This window comes from Suncus etruscus, chromosome 7, assembly GCF_024139225.1.
Source record: "Suncus etruscus isolate mSunEtr1 chromosome 7, mSunEtr1.pri.cur, whole genome shotgun sequence".
Lineage (NCBI taxonomy): Eukaryota > Metazoa > Chordata > Mammalia > Eulipotyphla > Soricidae > Suncus > Suncus etruscus.
Window position 1 is genome coordinate 83767463 of NC_064854.1, and position 22889 is coordinate 83790351.

The 22889-nt window shown below is 37.8% G+C and overlaps 2 protein-coding genes across 2 annotated transcripts in view; one reads left to right on the top strand and one right to left on the bottom strand.

Annotated features, from left to right (window-relative positions):
• The window catches only part of FBXO9 (F-box protein 9), a 505156-nt gene that overhangs the window by 209579 nt on the left and 272688 nt on the right, over nucleotides 1-22889 (bottom strand). The window lies entirely within an intron of this gene.
• On the top strand, nucleotides 223-22443 carry LOC126013822 (glutathione S-transferase alpha-4-like). Its single transcript, XM_049777023.1, is given in 7 exon segments — nucleotides 223-301; nucleotides 303-326; nucleotides 1565-1616; nucleotides 3649-3781; nucleotides 6276-6417; nucleotides 18758-18889; nucleotides 22188-22443. Coding segments are annotated over 7 exon segments (669 nt in total). The 5' UTR covers nucleotides 223-238; the 3' UTR covers nucleotides 22311-22443.

The window sequence follows — 22889 nt, forward strand, 5'->3', positions numbered from 1 at the left end:
TACACCTCCATATGCCTCTTTCCAGTCAAAACCCCATTCTACTCACTATAGGTAACCACCATCTTGTTTCTATGCTTATCTTATTGCTTTTCCCATAATTTTACTTTGTTCATCTGTTTCCCTAAACAATAATTTTATTTTTTTTATTTTAGAATAATAAAAATACATCATATGTGTGTGTTTGTTGGTAAATTTATCTTTTCCATTTTTCACTTCAGAAAATCCTGAGTCTGGAGTCATGGCAACCAAGCCCAAGCTCTACTACTTCAAAGGCAGAGGGCCGATGGAGTCAATCCGTTGGCCTGTTGGCTGCAGCTGGAGTGGAGGTTGGTTGTTGGAGTGGGGGAAAAGGAAGCTGGGTATTGTGAAAGAGACTGAATAATCCTCTTCACCCTTCCTAGTGTAAGATAGTGCCCTTCTAGTTGTGCTTCAGTCATTCTTCTATCATAGTATCTTCCTTATTGAAAGGTGAAGATGGAAGTTCTACTTTTGTCAGGTTTGATGGTGGAATTATGAAAATAGAAACCTTGGAAGTAATTCTTGAAAGCATCATAGGAATCTAAAAGATTATGGTGGCCTTATGACAAATGAAAAGAGAGGGAGATCATAGGGCCGAATTATCATCTTCAGGTACCACCTACTTTTCTGGGCTCTTGAAAACCTATTCAATGGTACCTCAATTTTATTCTACTTGTAATACCATCTGGAAATGTAGACCCAACTGCAACTTGCTCTATCCCACTCTACACCCACAATTCTCCTCAGAAAAGTTTACCCATGGAGGTGTTTTGAAGCAAATATATTTTTAAATATTGTGATATACAGCACTGTTAATGGTAATTCAATACATATTTCTACACCACATCCGTTGCCATAGGATCCACTTCTCTCCACCAAAGTCTTAAGTGCGCTTTCTATTTTACCCCTCTCTTTAACTCTGATTTCTTCTTGCTGACTTTTCTATATATTTTCACATTTGATTTGCAAATTCAGGTGTGAGCTTCCTTTCCCTCTATTCGAATATCCTCTCCTCTAGGATAGGGAGTTATTATCTTCATTTTGATCATTTAGCCTATCCCACACCTTGGCAAACAAACAAACAAAAGACTTAGGGAATAATAACAACAAAACTGCTCTCTAAAAGCTTTAAAAACTAATTCTATAAGTGAATTTGATGATTCTACATCAATGATCTTGGATGCCTTTAATTTTTCCTGATATGTAGAGGGAGGAAAGAGAACAAAAGATAAGATGAAATAATTGGAGAAGTTGAAGAAAAGGGTAGAGAATGGAGAGAGGAAAGACCTAAAGTGAGAAAAGAAAAATATGAATGGGGGCTTAAAGAAAGACATTTTTGGTTGGCAAAACTCCCAAAAGATTACCAGTCCCATGCCAATTTAAATTAATCTACATATATACACTACTAGAATTTCAGGTCCAAGGTAGGTCTTGTTTCTTTAAGTTTTATTCTAGAAGTCATTGGGCATGTTGTACTGTGAGCATTTCTCTCAGCTTTCTCTGCTGAAAGTTTGAAATTATAACAATTTCTTTATCCTCTATCTAGTTTGAAGAACAATTTCTTGAAACAAAAGAACAATATGAGAAGTTACAGAAGAGTGAGTCTGGATTTATTCAATATTACCATATAATGTTAACTAAATTAAAATATCATTGATGAAGAGATGAAAAGAAATATTTTTTAGAAGTTAAAGTTCAGGTTGTGCGGGGCCGGGCGGTGGCGCTAAAGGTAAGGTGCGCCTGCCTTGCCTGCGGTAGCCTTGGACGGACCGCGGTTCGATCCCCCGGTGTCCCATATGGTCCCCCAAGCCAGGAGCAAATTCTGAGCGCATAGCCAGGAGTAACCCCTGAGCGTTACCGGGTGTGGCCCAAAAACCAAAAAAAAAAAAAAAAAAAAAAAAAAAAGTTCAGGTTGTGCTTTATACCATTCTGTGGAAGCCCAGGATCTCTTAAACATATATCTCGTTATCATCCCTCACATATCTCTAAATGTCTTTCCATTAAAAAACTACTTTACTTCACTAAAAAAATAAAACAACCTCAGGGCTGCCCTAGACAACAAAGATAATGTAGAATTCTGTTAATCTGTTCCTCCCACCTTCCAGCCCCATGCCATGCAAACTATGGTTTCTGTACTATTTAAACAAATGGGCTTTTGGTAATGGTGAAAACATTTTTAAACTAATAGAAGAGAAACAAAGTATTTGTCTTTTGGTGAATATTTGGCCATTTTTAATAATCATTTTTGACTAAGAAAACAAAATGCATTTGAACTTTGAGATCTTGATCTCAGGTGAAAGACACTTTTTTTCTTTTTTCTTTTTTATAAAATCTTTATTTAAGCACTTTGATTAGAGACATGGTTGTAGTTGGGTTTCAGTCATTTAAGGAATGCACCCTTCACCAGTGCAACATTCCCATTACCAGTGCCCCCTTCTCCTTTTTGGTGAGTTTCATATCATGAGCCAGTCCTTCCAACCTCATCTCTATTATCTCTAGGCATTATTACAATAATGTCTTTTATTTTTCTTAAAACCCATAGATGAATGAGACTATTTTGCGTCTGTCTCTCCCTCTGACTTATTTCACTCAACATAATAGATTCCATGTACATCCATGTATAGGAAAATTTTATGACTTCATCTCTTCTGATGGCTCCATAATATTCCATTGTGTACCATAGTTTCTTTAGCCATTCATCTGTTGAAGGGCATCTTGGTTGTTTCCAGAATCTGGCTATTGTAAATAGCACTGCAATGAATTTAGGTGTGAGGAAGGCATTTTTGTATTGTATTTCTGTGTTCCTAGGGCATATCCCTAGGAGTGGAATAGCTGGATCATATGGGAGTTCAATTTCCAGTTTTTTGAAGAACCTCCAAATTGTTTTTCATAAAAGCATTCCCACCAACAGTAAATGAGAGTTTCTTTCTCTACACATCCCCACCAGCAGTAATTGTTCTTGTTCTTTGTGATGAGTGCATGAGTCTCTGTGGCGTGAGTTGTTTTGATTTGCATCTTCCTGATGATTAGTGATGTGAAGCATTTTTTTCTTTTTTCTTTTTATTTTTTTTGTGAAGCATTTTTTTCATAGTCTTTTGGCCATTTGTATTTCTTCTTTGAGAAATTGTTCACTTCTCTCCATTTTTTGATGAGGTTAGTTTTTTTTCCTGTTAAGTTCTGTCAGTACCTTGTATATATAATATATATATTAGATATTATATATAATTATATCTTATATTATATATCTTATATATATTATATATATTATATACCCTTATCTGATGGGTATTGGGTGAATAGTTTCTCCCATTCTGTGGGTGGCTTTTGTATCCTAAGCACTATTTCCATTGAAGTGCTTCTCAACTTAATATAGTCCCATCTCTTTATTTCTGTTTCCACTTGTTTGGAGAGTGTTGTTTCCTGCTTGAAGATGCCTTTAGTCTCAATGTCATGTAGTGTTTACCTAAGTGTTTTTCTATATACCTTATAGTTTCAGGTTTGATATCAAGGTTGAAAAACACTTTTGATGAAAACATAAAGATGACTCTGCAAAATTAGAGGTTAATGCTCCTGTAGGCTTGCCCACACCATTAAAAGATAGTTTTAAACTTCTCTTTGCTCAAACCACAGATGGATGTCTGCTTTTTGGTCAAGTGCCTCTTGTTGAAATGGATGGAATGATGCTGACACAGACCAGAGCCATTCTCAGCTACCTTGCAGCCAAATACAACCTGTATGGCAAGGACTTGAAGGAGCGAGTGAGGTACAGTTGATGTAATGGCAGTTGGACTTGGATACCCCACTGTAAGAACAGTTGAACCTAGACAAGCCCACTGGGCTATAAAAGGAAAAACTTGGACCTTTGCAGGGTTCTCAGGATTGTGTCCAGAGCAACAATTGCTAGCTCACAGTGGTGGGCATGGGGACAGAGATAAAGCATCGGTGAGATGCTGCCTGCTTTGTATCTCTCCCTTTTTCTTTTTTTTTTTTTTAACCCGTGCCTCCCCCAGCTACTTCTGATTGGTGAAATTACATCTCTCTCTCTTTCTCTCTCCCCCTCCCTCCCTTCCCCTCACCCCCACTGGGCAGAGGTGGCAGACCTCAGACTCCAGGAGGAATAAAATTATACTTGGTTTTTACTTCTCTCTCCTCTCTCTCAGTCAGGTAGTCACTACAATGGACCATTGCCTTTATGCCTGCAGAGCAAGCTCCTCTCTCAACCTGGCTTTTTGAAATTGCAAATTAAGCAAAATGATGTGTAACAAAACCCATTTCATTATAGAAAATCTAGAGAAACAAAGGTCTCTAGAATATATATCTGATTACAAAAATATGACCGAACATTTAAATGAAGACCACAGATATTTCTAATATTAAATAATAATCTATATGTAATTATCAATGCATGCATTCTACAACTGATTGCAATTCAAGTTTAACGTCCTATTCCAGCAACTAGGGCAAAGGTGGGAACGAGCCAACTCTAGAATGAATTCCCTTCTATGATGCACAGAACTAGTAAAGTGGATAAGCTACTGTCTTGCATATCACCAACCTGGGTTTAATCCCCAGCAATATGAAGCAATGTGAAGCAATATTAAGTATTAAGTACACAGCCAAGAGTAAGCCCTGAACACTTGGGTATGATCCCATACCCTTCCCAAAAGAATCCCCTACCATCATAGAATGTCTTACACCCACCCTCACACTTAGTCAGAATGGGGCTACATAGACATATTAGTAAACATAATTCCCTCATTTGGGGGAGAAAATCTACACAGACAACAGGAGAAAGAACAACTTCACACAGATAATGGCCTGCCCAGGAATCTGTTTCTAAAATCTTATTTGGGATGTCAGAAAAATAGTAGCAAAATTAATGTGCTTGTTACCAACACCAGTTCTTTCCCACCACTGCTTATTGAATTATAGTTCACATAATAAATTGCAAACATTTATCATTTTGATAATTGTTGGCTTATATATACACTAAGTAAAACCACAGCCATAGTAATGAATATCTTACGAATATTTCTTCCCTCCAGCAGTTTCTTGTAAAAATGTCCCACACACTGTATTTCCAAACTCAGGTGAGTGGGTCTGAAGCAGGGTCACTGCATGAAATAAAATCAAGCTGAGAGTGAAACTTGTGTTGTCTGGCAATCTTCTACCTCATATTGAGTGAACTGCTTTCCAGTACTGTTTTTTTTTTTTGTTTGTTTGTTTCATTTATTTGTCTTTGGGTTTTGGGTCACACCCAGCAGCGCTCAGGGGTTCCTCCTGGCTCTACGCTCAGAAATCCCTCCTGGCAATCTCAGGTGACCATATGCGATGCTGGGATTCGAACCTCCATGCTATCTCTCTGGCCCCAGTACTGTTGTTTTATTGAGTCCAGAGACCACCCCCAGGTAAAGTAGTAAAGACAGATAGCCCTGGCTATCCTGAGCCAGTCCTGCCCAGGTTTGCATATAGAAAGTCTCTGTTTTGTCATAAAACCAAATCGTAAACCAATAGATACAAAGGAACCAAGAATGATCTTTGTGTTGAGTGATACCAGGTTGTAATCTAACAATTTCTCAAAGAAAAACTTTAAAGAGAGTACTAGAGTGATGGTACATCTAGTAGGATGCTTGCCATGCATTAAGCTGACCAGGGTTTTAATCCCTGGCCCAATATATGGTCCCCTGAACCTGCTAGGAGTGATTTCTGAGCAGAGAGCCAGGAGTAACCCCTGAGCACTGCCAAATATGACCCCCCCCCAGAAAAAGAGTAAACCCTGAGCACTGCCAAGTGTGAACATGAAATAAAAATAAGCAAACAAAATGACCACATAAAACTTTAACAAAAAGAAAAGAAGGAAATAAAGCTTTCTTGGCTGACCTCACTAGGAAAGGGCATTTTTCATTCTATGTCAGGTTCATGAAAGACTGAAGAAGAAAATTATAAATAAATGAAAATGACCTATGCTAATATATTTTTACTTTTGGCAAATGTCATTTATTCAGATTTTGAAATTATAAAACTTTATTTGCTTATAGCAGATTTCAACTTAGAGTTACATACTGCTTTATTTAATAGACATTCCCAGAGCCCCAGCTCAACTGAATCACTTGGTTTACACTGGTTCCTGAGTAAGGAAACTTTAGGGAGATAGGGATGAATTAAAAGTCATTTTTCCAATATCTAGTTATACCATAATAGTGGTGAATTGGGAAACTCAATACCCAGAAATTGACCCCTATTTTGTGTTTTGTCAGGATTGATATGTATGCTGATGGAACCTTAGACCTCATGTTGATGATTGCAGTGGCTCCATTCAAACCCACTGAGGAGAAGAAAGAAAGCTTGGCTTTGGCAGTGACAAAAGCCAGAACCCGGTATCTCCCTGTTTTTGAAAAGGTAAGCAGCAAAAAATCTGGCACTTACTTTTTCATTTGGATGAAGATAAGAATACTTTTTTAAAAAAATGAAAAAGCTGAAGTCCTGTTAGGGTTTTAGTGATAGTGCAGAGGGTAGGGCACTTGCCTTGCAGGCAGTGGACCCAGATTCAATCCAGGACAGCACTCTATATGTTTCCTGAGAACTGCCAGGAGTGATTCCTGAGCACAAAGCCTGGAGCACAGCCAAATATGACCACTGAGAAGCAAACGAACAAGAAAATAACAAAACAAAGCAAGTCATAATTAGAATTATGCTGCCTTTGAACTAAAGAGTTCCAGAACAAATAGAGTATAAACTTGTGAAACTTTTGACAGATGGTTATTTGAATTAAACTAAGTGCAATAAAAAGATAAAACATATCAGTTTTGATTTCAAGAATAAGCTAATAAACTATCTAGGAGTCACGGAGAGAGCTCAAAAAATGAGAGAATACTTTGCATTCAGGAGGCCTAGTTCAATCTCCAGTAACATTACCATTATCATCCTTTTATCATTGCAAGAAGTGGCCTCTGAGCACTAAGCCTCATGTAAACCCTTTAGCTCTACTTGATGAGGCACAAGAAAGGAAAGAAGGAAGGGAGGAAGGAATTAAGGAAAGAAAGGCCATTTGTCTAAAACATCATCAATTTGCAAGGAGTGACCTCTGAGCACTGAGTAACTCAGTTACTGAGCACTGGAGTAACCTCTAGGAGCCAGAGAGATAGCATGGAGGTAAGGCATTTGCCTTTCATGCAGAAGGACAGTTTGAATCCTGCACACCATATGGTCCCCGGTGCCTGCCTGGGGCGATTTCTGAGCATAGAGTCAGTAGTAAGCCCTGAGTGCTGCGAGTGTGACCCAAAAAACAACAAAAGAATGTCATGTTGGTAGGTGAACTGGAGTAACCTCTAAACTCTACTTGGTGAGAATATTAGGAAGGAAGGGAGGGATGCGGGAGGAGTGAAGGAAGGGAGAATGAAAAGGAAGGAAGGAAGGAAAAAAAAAGAAAAGCCATCTGTCTAAAACATTATAAGCTTAAATTCATTGTTTATGTTTATTTACTACTGTAGATTATGGAACAAAGGAGTCTCTAATAATCCCAAACACCATTAGATAAAATTCCATCTATATACATGAGTGTGCATATATATAGGTCAATCATGCCTCAATCAAAAGATAAAGTCTCTAAAAGTTATGACTTTTCTGAAGTCATTTTGGAGTAAATAAATTATTGTTACAAAATCAGAACTTTCTCAGTGCATTTAATAGGTTTTTTAACCTATGGAGTAAAAACATGCAACATAATAAAGACTATTAGCATGATTAGCATGGTTAGCATGACTAACCAAAGATTTTCAGGGAAAAATAAGTCAATGGTATTTCTCTTCAGTTTTAGTATTGGGAAAGAATCGATTTCTTATTAACTAATGTCCCAAGGTAATTCAAATAACTTATTTGTTCAAATCAGGATCAAAGTGAAGGTCACTAATCAATTACATTTCTTGTACTGCTGCTTTTAGGAATCAAGGGTTGGGGAACAAATATGGGACTGAACCCAGGTCAGATGTATGGAAGATCCTTCCTCTGTACTGTTTCTCTCCAGCCCCTAACTTTCTTATTTGCTTTTGCACTTACTGAGTTTCTCATTTTATTAATTGCAACATCCTCCTTTATTTCCTGGACTTTCTTTCAATTGGAAGTTAGAACTTAAAGTTTGACCAGTCTTGGGTTTCATTATTTTGGCCAGACTTCATAGATGGATCTAAATAAGTTATTAAAGAAGCAAAGCACATTTTGTTGGGGTTTATATGTGTGCAGGGGTATAGTTCACATATCTGAGGAAGTTGTACTTCTGACCTACATATTCTGATTCTCACCCTTCTTATTGTTAATGTAATTTATGATCAATGTCTAGGCTCTGATTTATTAGTGGATATAAAATGTTGGAATCCCAATCTTGGCAGTGTCTTGTCTTTGATCATTTAGATTACTTTCTGTGAGATAAATCTTATTCTCAAAATATATTTGGTTTCTCTGGGATATGGTTTATGTAAAAAAGGATAAATACTGGGTCTTTCTTTTTACTCATTAATTTTCAAAATGAATTAGTTATTTAATGTATTCAAATAAAACCAATGAGGGCCAGAGAGATATCACAGAGGTAGGGCGTTTGCCTTGCATGCAGAAGGATGGTGGTTCGAATCCTGGCATCCCATATGGTCCCCCAGCCTGCCAGGAGCGATTTCTGAATGTAGAGCCAGGAATAATCCCTCAGCACTGCCAGGTGTGACCAAAAACAAACAAACAAACAAACAAAAAAACAATAAAACCAATGAGTTAATTATTTGGGGATATTTGTTCTAAATCTAATCTTATAATAATTGATTATTAAGCTTTTGTATAATAAAATGGCTGGCAATATTTATTGTCACCTCAGGGACCATGCAGTGCCAAGTATGGGCTCTAACTTTTAAAGTTATCTCCTCTGTCCTCAGAACTTACAGACAACCCCTGGTATGCCCCAGTTTGGGCCTGTTGCTAGCACCCAGAAATATTTGAAGCATTCTTGTTATGTGGAAAAACAGGATAGCCCAAACTCATCATACATATTTTCCAGCTCTAGTGTTTATACTTCTTGTGTTTATTATATAATAATACTTAAAGAAAAGGAGGATGAAAATAAAATAAAATAATATATATAAGAAAAAAATAATAATGTTTTGTGCTTTTTGTTTTTTTCCCTCCTACCCAGGCACAGTAAATATTGGGGTCATTCGAAAAGGAATTCACTTGGCCTAAGAGATATGGGGTTTCTCCGCCCGTGGAGTGTATTGTCATGGGATCAACTATAGACTCTGTTCAGGATCATTTACTCTCCCGGTGGTGCTTTTGTGGTGTTTGTAAGACCTCTGCTCTGTCCTGGGTGATACTATCAGGCCTCTGTGTCTAGGGATCTCAGTATCTGCACAGATCCTGCGGTGGGAGTTATGATGAAGTCAGTCTTTGTGGTTCTAGAAGTTCTGTTCCATCAGTGTCATTTTAATTCATCTTCTGTGGTTGGTGATCTTGGTCTTTGCACTGAAGCTAGGATGGCACCTAGGACAGTGTCTTTCTTTGTGCTTCCAGAAGCCCCATTCCGTTCTATTTTTGGTCAATTTCTCTGTTTGGGTATGATAATTGAAGTTGTCCCCAGTTATACTTATTCTTTCTCTTCCTTTCTGTTCTTCCTTTGTATGCTATGCAATGTTTCCTATATCAAGACCATGGCATTTTTTTGTTTGTTTGTTTGCTTGTTTTGTTTTGTGTTTGTTTTTGTGGGTTTTTTTTTTTTTTTTTTGGTGCTTGTGTTTATTGTTGGAGTCCTCACGGGATATTTGACACTTCTTTTTGTACTGGTGGAATGTTTCACCTTTTTTCTCTCCTTCATTTCTCAAACCGATGTTGAGAGCCTCTGGAAGAATTCCGCTTATTTTCGGCGTATTAGACTTTTATCTCAGTTTATTACTTTTCTCTCCTTCAAACAAAACCACGTAACTTGAACTAGCTAGTCCTGCCCCCCCCAATTAGAGGGGGAAACAAGGGTGACACCAGGACCAAACAGGTGCAAGACTACTATGCAGTAGGCTAGATACAGAGGAGACCACATATCCTAGCTACCCTGGGAGTGAGGGAAGAGGATATGGGTGGTACGACAAAAATGGAGGTGTAGGGAGGACAATTTGGTGATGGGAATCCCCCCTGATTTTATGTAAATATGTACCTAAAATATCATTGTCAACAATATGTAAGCCACTATGATCAAAATAAAAAAAAAAGGAGGATGATATTTTTAGGACACTAGGATAAACAAAGGTATTTAGAAGATACTGCTTGCTAACTTCATCATTCTGAGCTTTGCTTAACAAACCTGGGGGTTCAAATTCTTACATATTTATGCTCAGTGGTAAAGCCTAATGTTCTGGTTGATGCATGTTGTCTTCACCTGTCTACATAATTTTTAAATGTTGGGTTACAAAGAAGACTCAATTATCCAACTATTGTGTTTAATTTAAGTTTGAATTTGTTTTTGTTTTTGTTTTGTTTGTTTCGAGCCACTCCCAGCAGACTCAGGGGTTACTTCTGGCTCTGTTCTCAGAAACCCCTCTTGTCAGACTCAGGAGACCATATGGGATGTGGAGGATCGAATCTGGCAAAAAAAACTTATACACTTTTAATTAAAAATAAAACAAAAACAAGGGGCCGGGCAGTGGCGCTAAAGGTAAGGTGCCTGCCTTGCCTGCGCTAGCCTTGGACGGACCGCGGTTCGATCCCCCGGTGTCCCATATGGTCCCCCAAGCCAGGAGCAACTTCTGAGCACATAGCTAGGAGTAACCCCTGAGCGTTACTGGGTGTGGCCCCCCAAAAAATAAATAAAACAAAAACAATTCAAGGGGAGCATGGCAAAGCAGGGAGGGTGTTTGCTTTGCACACAGCTGACCCAGGTTTGCTCTACAGCATCCCATCGGGCCTGAGCACAGAGCCACAGAGCCTCAGTATCAGCCAGGTGACCTTCTCCCAAACACAGAGACACACACACAAACCAACTGTATAGGGTTTTTTGTTGCTTTGTTTTATTTTGTTTTGCTTTGTGGTCACACCCAGTTGTGTTCATGGCTTACTTTTAACCCTGTGCTCAGGGGTCATTTCCTGGCAATACTCTGAGGGTTCTGGAAATCAAACCTGGTATGCAAGGCATACTCTTACTTACTCTTGTGCTAGCTGTTAGACCCCATTGATTTTATTTTGGTTTTATTAATGTAATATAGCATTTTTTCAGAGAATCCTTTGGCAAAGTGGATCTAATTCATATCCAACTTACTCTTTTCAGAAATAAGATGCTCAGTATTTCTTGAGCCTACTCTCTGCTCAGGGCTGTCACATCTATTCACTAAGAATATGCTCGGGGCCGGAGAGATAGCACAGTGGTGTTTGCCTTGCAAGCAGCCGATCCAGGACCAAAGGTGGTTGTTTCGAATCCCAGTGTCCCATATGGTCCCCCGTGCCTGCCAGGAGCTATTTCTGAGCAGACAGCCAGAAGTAACCCCTGAGCACCGCCGGGTGTGGCCCAAAAACCAAAAAAAAAAAAAAAAAAAGAATATGCTCAATAATTTTGATTATGCTTTTATCTTAGATATAAATTTGTAAATTTACTTGTGCTAAATTAAAGAGTACAATTCTGCTATATGCCTCCAAGATATATCAATAATACTAGTTTTGTGCTGTATTTTATAACTCTTTCTGATATTTATAACCCTTTATAATCCTGTATTTCTAACCCTTTCTAATAGCATTTGATTCTGGAAGATGTTGAAATAAGACAATAAGACATTCTCTCAGGGGCTTTGGAACAGAATTTATCTATATTAAGATACTGAGCAGAAAAGGAGAGAGACAGACAGAGGCAGAGCAAGAGACAGTGAGAAAGAAAGTAAATAATGAGAAAGAAAAAGGAAAGGGGAAGAGAGAAGGAAAAAAAGACCCATTTATCTTATATACTCAGATAACTAAACTGCTTTTAAAATATCAGAGTATTTTATTTGATGCAATGACTTACATGCTGTGTTGTGAAATTGCATAAAATCAAATCTTGTAATTAAATATTTAATTTTATTTTTGAAAACAAGAAATAAATTTTAACAATTCGTTTGATTAAGAGACACACCCATCTGTGCTCAGGGATCACATGGGGTGTCAGGCTTCTAACCTGGGTCAACTGCATGCAAGACAAGCATCTTAACCACTATGTACTATGTATGTCTCTAGCTCCTTAAGAACTTTTTATAAAAATTATATGTTTCGAGGCCAAAAAGGTAGCAGAGTGGATAAGACATTTGCCTGGCACAGGGCTGACCTTCATTCAATCCCAGCAACCCATAATGTCTCTTGAGTTTGCCAGGAATAATTTCTGAGTGCAGAGCCAGGAGTAACCCCTGACCACTACATAAAAAAAAACCCACAAAAATAATGTTCATATTATTTAAAAGGCTGGATGTCCTCACCACCAAAATACAAATATTAGGTAATTTATATATTCCTTTTCAGTCTTATTATTTTTCTTTGTTTTTAATTTTTTAAATTTCTTTAAAATATTTCAAAAACAGACTTAACAAATGTCAATTTTTTTCTTGCTAGTATTTTGCTTTTCATTTATTTTATTTTTAGGGACTTTTTTTTCTCTCTTGTTGAAACATATTTAATTGATAGATGAAATCACCTTTGAACTATAACCAAATATTACATTTTTTCCCTTTCCCCTTTTCCAGAAGCAACTACTGCCATGAATTTAAAGCAATCTTCCTATTTAAAAAAAAAAAAGTTCTCATTTTGGGTTGTTTTAAGTTTTTTAATCCAAGTAGATCTTAGAGTATTTTTTGCACACCGTATCATACTACTAATCTGTTCTGCACTCTTATCTTTGTTTGTTTGTTTGTTTGTTTGTTTGTTTTTGTTTTTGGGCCACAGTGCTCAGGGGTTGTTACTCCTGGCTATCTGCTCAAAAATAGCTCCTGGCAGGCACAGGGGACCATATGGGACACCAGGATTCGAATCAACCACCTTAGGTCCTGGATCAGCTGCTTGATAGGCAAACGCCACTGTGCCATCTCTCCCTCTCCCGCCCCTACACTCTATCTTTTAAATCAACTGTACATTTGATTACATTCCATTTGTAAACATCAAGATTTTCTTCCTTTCCACATTCTGCCTCCTGTTAGCTTGATTGTTGTCATTCTTCTTAATTTTTCTCTGAATCATTTGGAAGATAGAGTTTATCCTGACACTATAATCACTAGCCTTCTCTCAATAATTTGAGTCTTTATATCCTTTCTTTTTTTTTGGGGGGGGGCCACACCTGTTTGACGCTCAGGAATTACTCCTGATTGTGCGCTCAGAAATTGCCCTTGGCTTGAGGGACCATATGGGGGATCAAATCACCGTCGGTGCACAACCCAAAAGAGGGACTTAAACACGAGAGCCCACCCTGCAGAGCTCAGACTACCAGAGGTGCAGAAAAGGGGATCTACAGAGAGAGCAAGTCCAGCGAGCTGGAGAGGAAGATATAGGTGTTTTGCACAGTTGTAATATGTTAACAGATCTTTGGAGAAATGTGAAAGCGTGCCCTCCCTAAGTCAAAGATTTCAAGGTAGAAGAGACAGTAAGGCACTTGCCTTCATGTGGCAAACACTGATTCAAATTCCTGGCACCACATGTAACCACCCCCTGAGTCACTTCTGAGCACTGGGCTTCTAGATACCATTGGGTATGACTCAAAACAAACAAAAAAGAAAATTAATAAAATCAAAGACTCCATCAACTTAATTCTTTCCTTTCCTTTTTTTTTTTTTTTTTGTTTTTTGGGTCATACCTGGCTGCGCTCAGGGGTTACTCCTGGCTCTATGCTCAGAAATTGCTCCTGGCAGGCTCGGGGTCCATATGGGATTCTGGGATTCAAACCACTGTCCTTCTGCATCCACAGCAAATGCCCTACTTCCATGCTATCTCTCCGGCCCCCTCACCAACTTAATTCTTAAGTCACTTCTCTAAAAATAGCTGAAATTTGAAATCTTATATATATATATATATATTGCTATTCATTGGGCAACCAACATATAAGCTGCCAACATATAATTGCTGCTGTTGCCAGTTAGGAATTTTCTCATCTGAGAGTCTAGACACTACTCCCCTGAGTGCCTTGCTCTTGCTTACAGCCTTCTTGAACATTCCTTGCTTCCTCTTAGCTAAATTCTTACTCAAGCACTGTGTCTATCAGATACAAAGAACGTCCATAATTTTAGCATTGGACCCTCCTTATCTATATTTTAACTTTAGTGCCCCATGGCAATTTCTAATTAAAGATTAACATTTGTTATGTGGTGCAAAAAAAAAAAAAAACCCCAAAAAAACGAAAACACCATTTGTCCTAGGCTAGTGCTTGCAAGGCAGACAATTTACCTCTAGCACCACCTCTCTGGGCCCTAGTCTTTATATCCTTTCTAACTATCCCCTCATTTTTTGTGTTGAATAATGCTTTAGATTCCGTTTTTTTTCTTTTCTTTCTTTTTTTTTTTTTTGGTCTTGGACCACACCAGTCAGTGCTTAGATTCTATTCCTGACTCTGCATTTAGGAATCACTCCTGAATTGCTTCAGAGACCATGGTGGGGATCTAATCCAGGTTGGGTGTGAGCAAGGCAAGAATCTTCACACTGTGCTATTGCTCCAGCCCTATTTTATTATTTTTATTTTTGTGATACTATGGAAAACACTATTAATGAGAATCTTATGCATGCCATCAGAGTGCCAGTTTTCTTCCATTCATGTTCCAAAGACCTTGCTCTTCCACTTTTCCCTCCTTAGGTAAGCTCAGCTCTTTAGGCTTATTCTCTAGTTCTGTTGCCTTTGATCACTTGTTTCTTTTACTTTGTATCTTAGTTGGGTGTTTTGTGTTTTTTCAGACTTTTTTTGTGGGGTAGGTATATGGGACATGCTCAGGATTTACTCCTGGCTCTGTGCTTAATGATCACTCAGTAATGCTCAGAGTAATGGAATTAATTGATCTCCACTGGTTGCATGCAAAGCAGAAGCCTTATCCACTGTACGACCTCTCTTTTGTACTGCTTCTCTTCTCCACTAAGATTTCTTGATCTTTCTTCATTCAGAAAATCTTTTAAAATTTATTATTAAAAATTATTTTTAATTTCCAAGTGTTTAAATACCACCATATCTGTTTGTTATTAATTTCCATTTCCAAATCATCATAGTCTGAGAGGATAGTTAATTTGATTTCTATTTTCTTGAAAATAAATTTTCTCATTTACAGAAAATGTAACTCAGTATGTTATCTGTCGAAGATTGTCTTATACTTTGGGGGAATAAAAGACCCTATATTGTCTGCTAGGCCCATCTTCTCTATTTCTTCCCTCAAAGCTAGTATTTCCTTCTTGATTTTTTAAGTTAATTTATCAATCATCCTTCAGGTCTATTAGTTGAGTGATATTATGAGATGAAGGTATTTATTGCCATCATTTTGTAAAAGTTAAGCCAGTTTGTAAGTATTGCTTTTAAAAAAGATACTTTGTTGCTTTTGCAGGCCTGTTTTCTATTTTTTCTAAAGTCAATTTTATTTTATTAAAGTCAAATCATTAGTAAATAGTCTTTATTAAACATTCAATGCTTAGGGGCTGGAAAAATAGATAGTATAGTGGTAAGGCACTTGCCTTACAAGTGGCCAAGTGGATTTGATCTCTGAATCCTATATGATTCCCTGAGAATGCCAGGAGTGATCCCTGACTTTGGATGGAGACAAAAGTAAACTGTTTGAATGGCTGGTAAATATAAATACAAAAAACAAAAATTCTGACAGATTCTCTACCAAATAATGCTTCAAAATAATTTCATATTCTCTGTTTTGTTTTTCTGAGATTTGGTTACATATATTTTAGAGTTTTAGTCTAGATTTTTTCTAGCTTAAATTTTCTTTCATATCTTTTCAGTCTTTTATTTTTGTGGGGTTTTCAGAGTTATATACTAAGTTATTCTTGGTAGACTTGGAGGACCATATGGAGTCCTGGTGACCGAGTCTGCATCAGTCACTTGTAAGACAAGTACCCTCCCTACCCACTGTACTATTTCTCGGGCCTCTATTGAGAGAAACTCTTATTTTGCTATTTGAAGCTTCATCAGAGGAATTTTTTAATTTTTTGAACAGAAATTTTATTTTCAAAGTAATAAAAGTCAAGACTGAGTTTCTGACATCATCTTAGTGACTTCTACTTGGGGTACACAAACCAGAAGTCTAGCTAATCATGTCTTTTATGTCTTCCTCTGTTGATGGTTTACTTACCACAGATGTTTCTTTTTTTTTTTTTTTTTTGTGGTCGAAGTGAATTACAATTCTTCCACAGTAATATTTGAGGCACACAGTGACAATGAATGAGGGGCATTTCCACCACCAGCATTGTCCTCCCTCCACCCCTGTTCCCAGCATGCATCCCACATCTCCCTCTTTTACCTCCATAAAGCTAGTGCAACTGTTCCCACCTTGTACAGCTTGTTGTAGATTGGGTATCGCTTATGTTATCATTGACTTTAGATTTGGTATTCATGGCTGATCAGTTTTTATTTTCACCAAATGAACATTCTACTGTCTGGTCTAGGTACCATGGGAGGGGGGAAGGCAAACGAAAAAGAGAAAAACAAGGAGAAGTCCGTCTAGTGTTATAAATATCCATTTAGAAGAAGGAAGGGAAAAGGAAGAAAAAGATAGCAAAACAAAACAAAAACAAAAAACAATGAGGGAGTAACAACAAAATTACAAAAAGAATAAACCAAAAACCAAAACTATCAGCTACAGAAAAAAGAGAGAGAAAAAAATAGACCAGCAACTTCTTAAAAAAGAGTCATGTTTCTTCTCCTCCTCTTCCTCCTCCTCCTCCTCCTCTTCTTCCTCCTCCACACAGGCACAGTAACTATTGGGGGAAATTACAGCAGGAATTCCCTTGGCCTAAGAGATATAGGGTTTCTCCGCCCTTGAAGCATACTGCCATGGGAACAACTACCAGCTCCATGGTCACTCATTTACACACCCCAAGGTCTTTTTATGGTGCCAGGAAACTTTCCACTCAGATGTGGGTGATAACATCCTGCCTCTGTAGCTGGAGACAGTTCTTTATGTTTCTAGGAGTTCTGTTCCATCACTGTTGTTGTAATCCATCTTCTGTAATTAGTGGTCTTGGTTTTGTTCAGAACCTAGGCCAGAGCCTAGGCCTTTCAGCATAGTTGAAGCATAGTCATTCATTTTATATTCTTTATTTTTCTAATAGATTATGAAAGATCATCAGGAAGATTTTCTTGTTGGCAACAAATTCAGCTGGGCAGACATACAATTGTTAGAAGTTCTGCTCAGTCGCAATTGTCAAAGTTAGACCTCTGGAATTAGAGATCTTGGTTTTTGTACCAATCCTAGACTGAGGCCTAGTCTAGGAACTTCCTCATTGGTCCGTTGATAGGTTCTGTCCAGACCATATTTGTCAAAGTTAGTCTTCTTTAGATAGTGATTTTGATTTTTGCTTAGGGCAAAGGATGACATGTCTTCTGGTTGCATCTTACTATTAGATGATGAGATGGGACAGCCCTCTCTTAGCTCAAGTTGTTGCCATTTCCTCATGTCAGGATGCATGTTAAAAACTGGCGCAAGTTGGAACTGGGACAGCATTCAGAATTTCCCCAGAGAAGTTTGGTTCTTGGTGCTGCTGCTGGGACCTGTGTCAGTTCCACATCTGGGATCTGGGGTTCTGGGTTGGACGGTCACTGTCCAATCATGTGGAGTCTAAGTTGGGTCTACATGACACATGCTTATGGTGGGAGCAGACCCTGCACTTTTAAAAAATATATCCATAATAGATAGGAGCTTGTTTTTTTTGCATAATATTCACTTTATTTAGAGTGCCTATGCAAAAGGGTATGGTGACATATTATGTTGCTGGTGGATTTGTAGGTAAGAATGATAGTCTTCACAATCTCTGTGGCCTGGTTTTGACCTGAGCTTATATCCCAGACAAGATTTTTCTTGTAGGTTTTCATACCAAGCAGAACCAAAACAGGTGAGGTTGGAGAGAGAAAGAGAGAAGAGAAAAAAATTATATCTATAGCTATATCTAGATAGATAGATAGATACATAATAGAAGAAATAAATAAAAGTACATTTAAAAAAGGCATTAAAGAGGGGCCAGAGAGCACAGCGGTAAGGTGTTTTCCTTGCATGCAGCCAACCCAGGACAGATGATGGTTCTAATTCCAGCATCCTATATGGTTTCACGAGCCTGCCAGGAACGATTTCTGAGGGTAGAGCCAGGATTAACCCCTGAGCACTGCTGGGTGTGACCCAAAAACCAAAAAAGAAGGCATTAAAGAAAAAATGCTGTTTATGAGGCTGACTTACTTTTGGGAATAAACAGAGTAGGAGGTATTATTATAGAGGTATTAAACACATGAAGGAAATGAAGGCTTCCCCATTGAGTCTCTTGAAATATTCTTGTGGTGGGTGGAGTCCAGGGCTACCACAGATGTCTCTAAGATGCACCTCACACCCTAAAAGTCTTGATTATCTTGATTATCACTGACATATTTCCAAAAATGATTGTGTTAATGTGCAGAAATGGATGAGTCATTTCTTCCCCTCCTTGCCAGCACTGTTAACGATTATCAAGAGTAAGATCCCATGATTGTGCAAGTATCTAAACAGGCAAGATAGTCATTCATTTTATATTCTTTATTTTCTAATAGATTCTGAAAGATCATCAGGAAGATTTTCTTGTTGGCAACAAATTAAGCTGGGCAGACATACAATTGTTAGAAGCTATATTGATGCTGGAAGAACTTGATGGTTCTGTTCTTTCTGACTTTCCTCTGCTGCAGGTAGTGTATTAACATCCATGCAAAGTCTGGGAATAAATGAATAGGCATACAGAGTGAAATAAAATGCACTTCCTAGTCGAGCTTAAAAGAAGTTTAATAAGAGTATTTTATTTTATTTATTCATTTGATCATTTTCTCCTGTACACACTTTAAGATTGTTATGAAAGAAATGTTAGGAAGGAGAGGGGAGTGGATTATTTTAAGGGCCTGGAATATTGCTCGGTGTTTAGTAAACATTTTGCATTCATAAGGTTCTGGGCTTGGTACCACAAAACAAAATAAAGAACACACTGTTTACTTCTGTCTCTAGCCCCTTATAATTAAATCAAACCAAATCAATTCAACTGAGCTCCCATTTTCCTATGAACTTAGAAGAAAGCTTAAATATTTTGGGGGTATTATTTTGATGCCTCACATAAATATAATGCTTTTGTGTGTGTGTGTGTGTATGTGGTATTTTGCTTTTATTTTTTAAGTGCTCTGAGTATCTTTTCCTAATGAAGCAGGGCTGAGATGATTCGGGGATCCATCCCAGCTTCAGATACAGCTCTGCCCTAGAATTTCTCTGACTGCCCAGGCTTTTCTTTGGATGATTTGGTGCAGCACTGACAATACTGACCTGGTCTGACCTGCCTCCTTCAGTTACCCAAAAACTTGTACTCTCATAAGTGACTATATGTCTTTACAGTTTAAAAATAAATTCTTTTCTTTGCTTCCTTCCTGCCTTCCTTTTCTTCCTTTCTTTCTTCCTTTTTCCTTTCTTTACTCCTTTCATTTCCTTTTTCTTTTCTTCTTTCATTTTCTTTTTCTTTTCTTTCTTTCTTTCTTTTCTTTCTTTCTTTCTTTCTTTCTTCTTTCTTTCTTTCTTTCTTTCTTTTCTTTCTTTCTTTCTTCTTTCTCTTTCTTTCTTTCTTTCTTTCTTTTTTCTTTCTTTCTTTCTTTCTTTCTTTCTTTCTTTCTTTCTTTCTTCTTTCTTTCTTTCTTTTCTTTCTTTCTTTCTTTCTTTCTTTCTTTCTTTCTTTCTTTCTTCATTCTCTTCCTTCTTCCTTCCTTCCTTCCTTCCTTCCTTCCTTCCTTCCTTCCTTCCTTCCTTCCTTCCTTCCTTCCTTCCTTCCTTCCTTCCTTCTTTTTTCCTTCCTTCCTTTCTTTCTTTTGGCCCATACCTGTCTGTGCTCAGGTCTTACTCCTAGCAGGGCTTAATGGACCATATGTGGTATGAAGGGTTGAACCCGGGTCATCTAGGTACAAGATAAGTGCCATATCCAACCCCCTAGAGTGTTTTCTTACAACAACAACAACAACAACAATGAAAAGTCACATTAGACTGTTGTAGTAATGAAAGAAAAATAACTATACAGAATGTACAGGATAGGTTATTTTGGAGTTTTAAATCTTATCTTCCCAAAAATAGGTTCATACCCCATATTACTTTTGGCCTACTTTTCACAATTTTCCTAGTGATCATAGATGTATTTATATATCAACAAATATTTTCAACATTTTGTTTTTATTCTCAGTTGAATAATCCCTTTGTGAAAATTAGAATTACATAAAATGGCATAAACTTATCTTCACCATTTTTCTGCCACCTCCCTATTCCTTACTTACCGTACTTTATTTTTTTGTTTGTTTTTTGTTTTGTTTTGGGGCCACACCCAGTGATGCTCAAGGGTTACTCCTGGCTATGCACTCAAAAGTTGCTCCTGGCTTGGGAGGCCATATGGGACACTGGGGGATCAAACCATAGTCCAGTTCATTCTAGATTAGCGCATGCAAGGCAAACACCCTACCACTTGTGCCACTGCTCTAGCACCTCACTTTTATATTTTTATTAATTGATTTCATTTTATTGATTTCCTTTGACTCTTACTTGGCATTTATAAGCAAATTTGAATGTGCCCCCTTCCTGTTCAAACATTCAGCAGAAAAATATGCATTTTTTTCATTTTTTTTCTATTGTCCTGGCTCCTATGCATTCTTTTCTAACCCCAGACATTTTGATTTGTTATTGCTGTTGTTGTTTACTAAAATATTCTAGAACTAGCTTCTAGTTTTTCACCAATATACAGACTTTCTTCTTTTTTTTACATTAGAAAAGTTCTTTTTTGAGGGGTTGCTTTTGTGAAACACCCAGCTGTGCTTGGTGCTTGATCCTGATATTTTGATCACTCCCAGAAGTACTCATGGTACCATATGTGGTTCCAGAACTATAATTGTGGGTTAGGCTGCATTCAAGGAAAATACCTTAAGCCCTGTACTAGCTATCTCTCAGCCCCTTATACCTAACACTTTAAGTTGTTAGCTTTTATTCTTGCAAGATGCATCATATATGTTTCCTTTCCCTAGAAACAGTCTTGACTTATTTCCATTGTTCTATATTCTTTTCTTTTGTATGCAGTCTTTATTTCAAATATTATTAAGTATTATACATAAGATTCAGAATAAGATCAAAGTGCACCACTGCAGAAACTTAGGAACAATGTACAGAATTTGACAGAATAAGATAGGAGGTAGCTGAAGCCTGAATTCTGACAAGAGAATGTAGTTCTGAGTGGATTCTGGAAAAGGAGGAAATTGGACAGAAAAGGGAAGAGGTGCCTTTAATCACAGTGCCTGCCATCAGTAAAGTTAGAGCTGTCTTTGTTTTACAGCACAGGGGTTCTATGTGCCCCTTTATTACACCCCTGGTGAGGTGCCATGAAATCATTATCACTTAAGTTCCTGGTCAGCTAAACTCCTGCAGCAAAAAGTCCCAAATTAAGGATCAAATTCTTACAAAGTCTTTCCTATCAGTTGCTAACTGATAGATGCCCTGGAGCCAGGTGCACACCTCTGGTATTTATGTGGTTTTGGTGGCTGCTGCCGCCACTAGAAGCCATGTACACACATTGTGCTTGTTCTATATTCTTAAAATTCTTTCTTTGCTAACACCCTTATTATTTATTTATAATACATTCCTAAAATAGGAATTGATAGATCAATAATTTGCATGTTGTTAGTTTTTGATATTGCACTCTTATTTATAATAGACTTTTTGGTTGTTGGTTTGTTGTATTGTTTTGCTGAGGCTGGAAACTAGGATGACCTTTGCACATGCAAGGTGATTTTTATTCTGCAGAACTACATCCTTAGCCCCTGCAATTACATTTTAAATATTTTTTCAGGCATACAAGGATGCCAGAAATTGTATTACTTTCCCCCTGAATTTAATAAACATGTATTGGAAATTAGCTCTGATTTAATACACTAAAGGTTCTGACTACTATTAATACCTCTATTTTTCTTCTTCTTGTTTCAGACATTTAAAACCAAAATCAGCAATATCCCTACCATTAAGAAGTTTCTGCAGCCTGGGAGTCAGAGGAAACCACCACCAGATAGTCACTATGTGTCTGTGGTCAGGGATGTCCTGCAATTTTAAAGTCTGAGGACAGCCAAGAGAAACAATTTAGTCACTGCATCAGTATGTGTCTCTATCTGCACAATGTAGATTCTAGAATTACTGCAGTGAAAAGTACCATAATGTCATAAATACAAAAACTTAATTAAAAAAATCTGTTGTGAGCAATTTATTTTGTTTTGGGCCCACACCTTGAGACACTCAATGGGTTGCTCTTATGTCTGCACTCAGAAAATACTCCTAGGAGGGGGGACCATATGGGATATAGGGGATTGAACTCAAGTCAGCCGCCTACTCATTATGCTATTGCTCTGACCCCTATTGTGAGCAATTATTTTTTTATTTTTTAATTTTTTTTTTTTTTTTTGGTTTTTGGATCACACCCGGCAGCGCTCAGGGGTTACTTCTGGCTCTATGCTCAGAAATCACTCCTGGCAGGCTTGGGGGACCATATAGGATGCTGGGATTCGAACCACCATCCTTCTGCATCAAAGGCAAATGCCTTTGTGCTATCTCTCCAGCCCCAGCAATTATTTTTGTTTGGATTGGGAGCCACATGTGCCAGTGCTCAGGGCTTACTCATGACTCTGCACTCAGGGA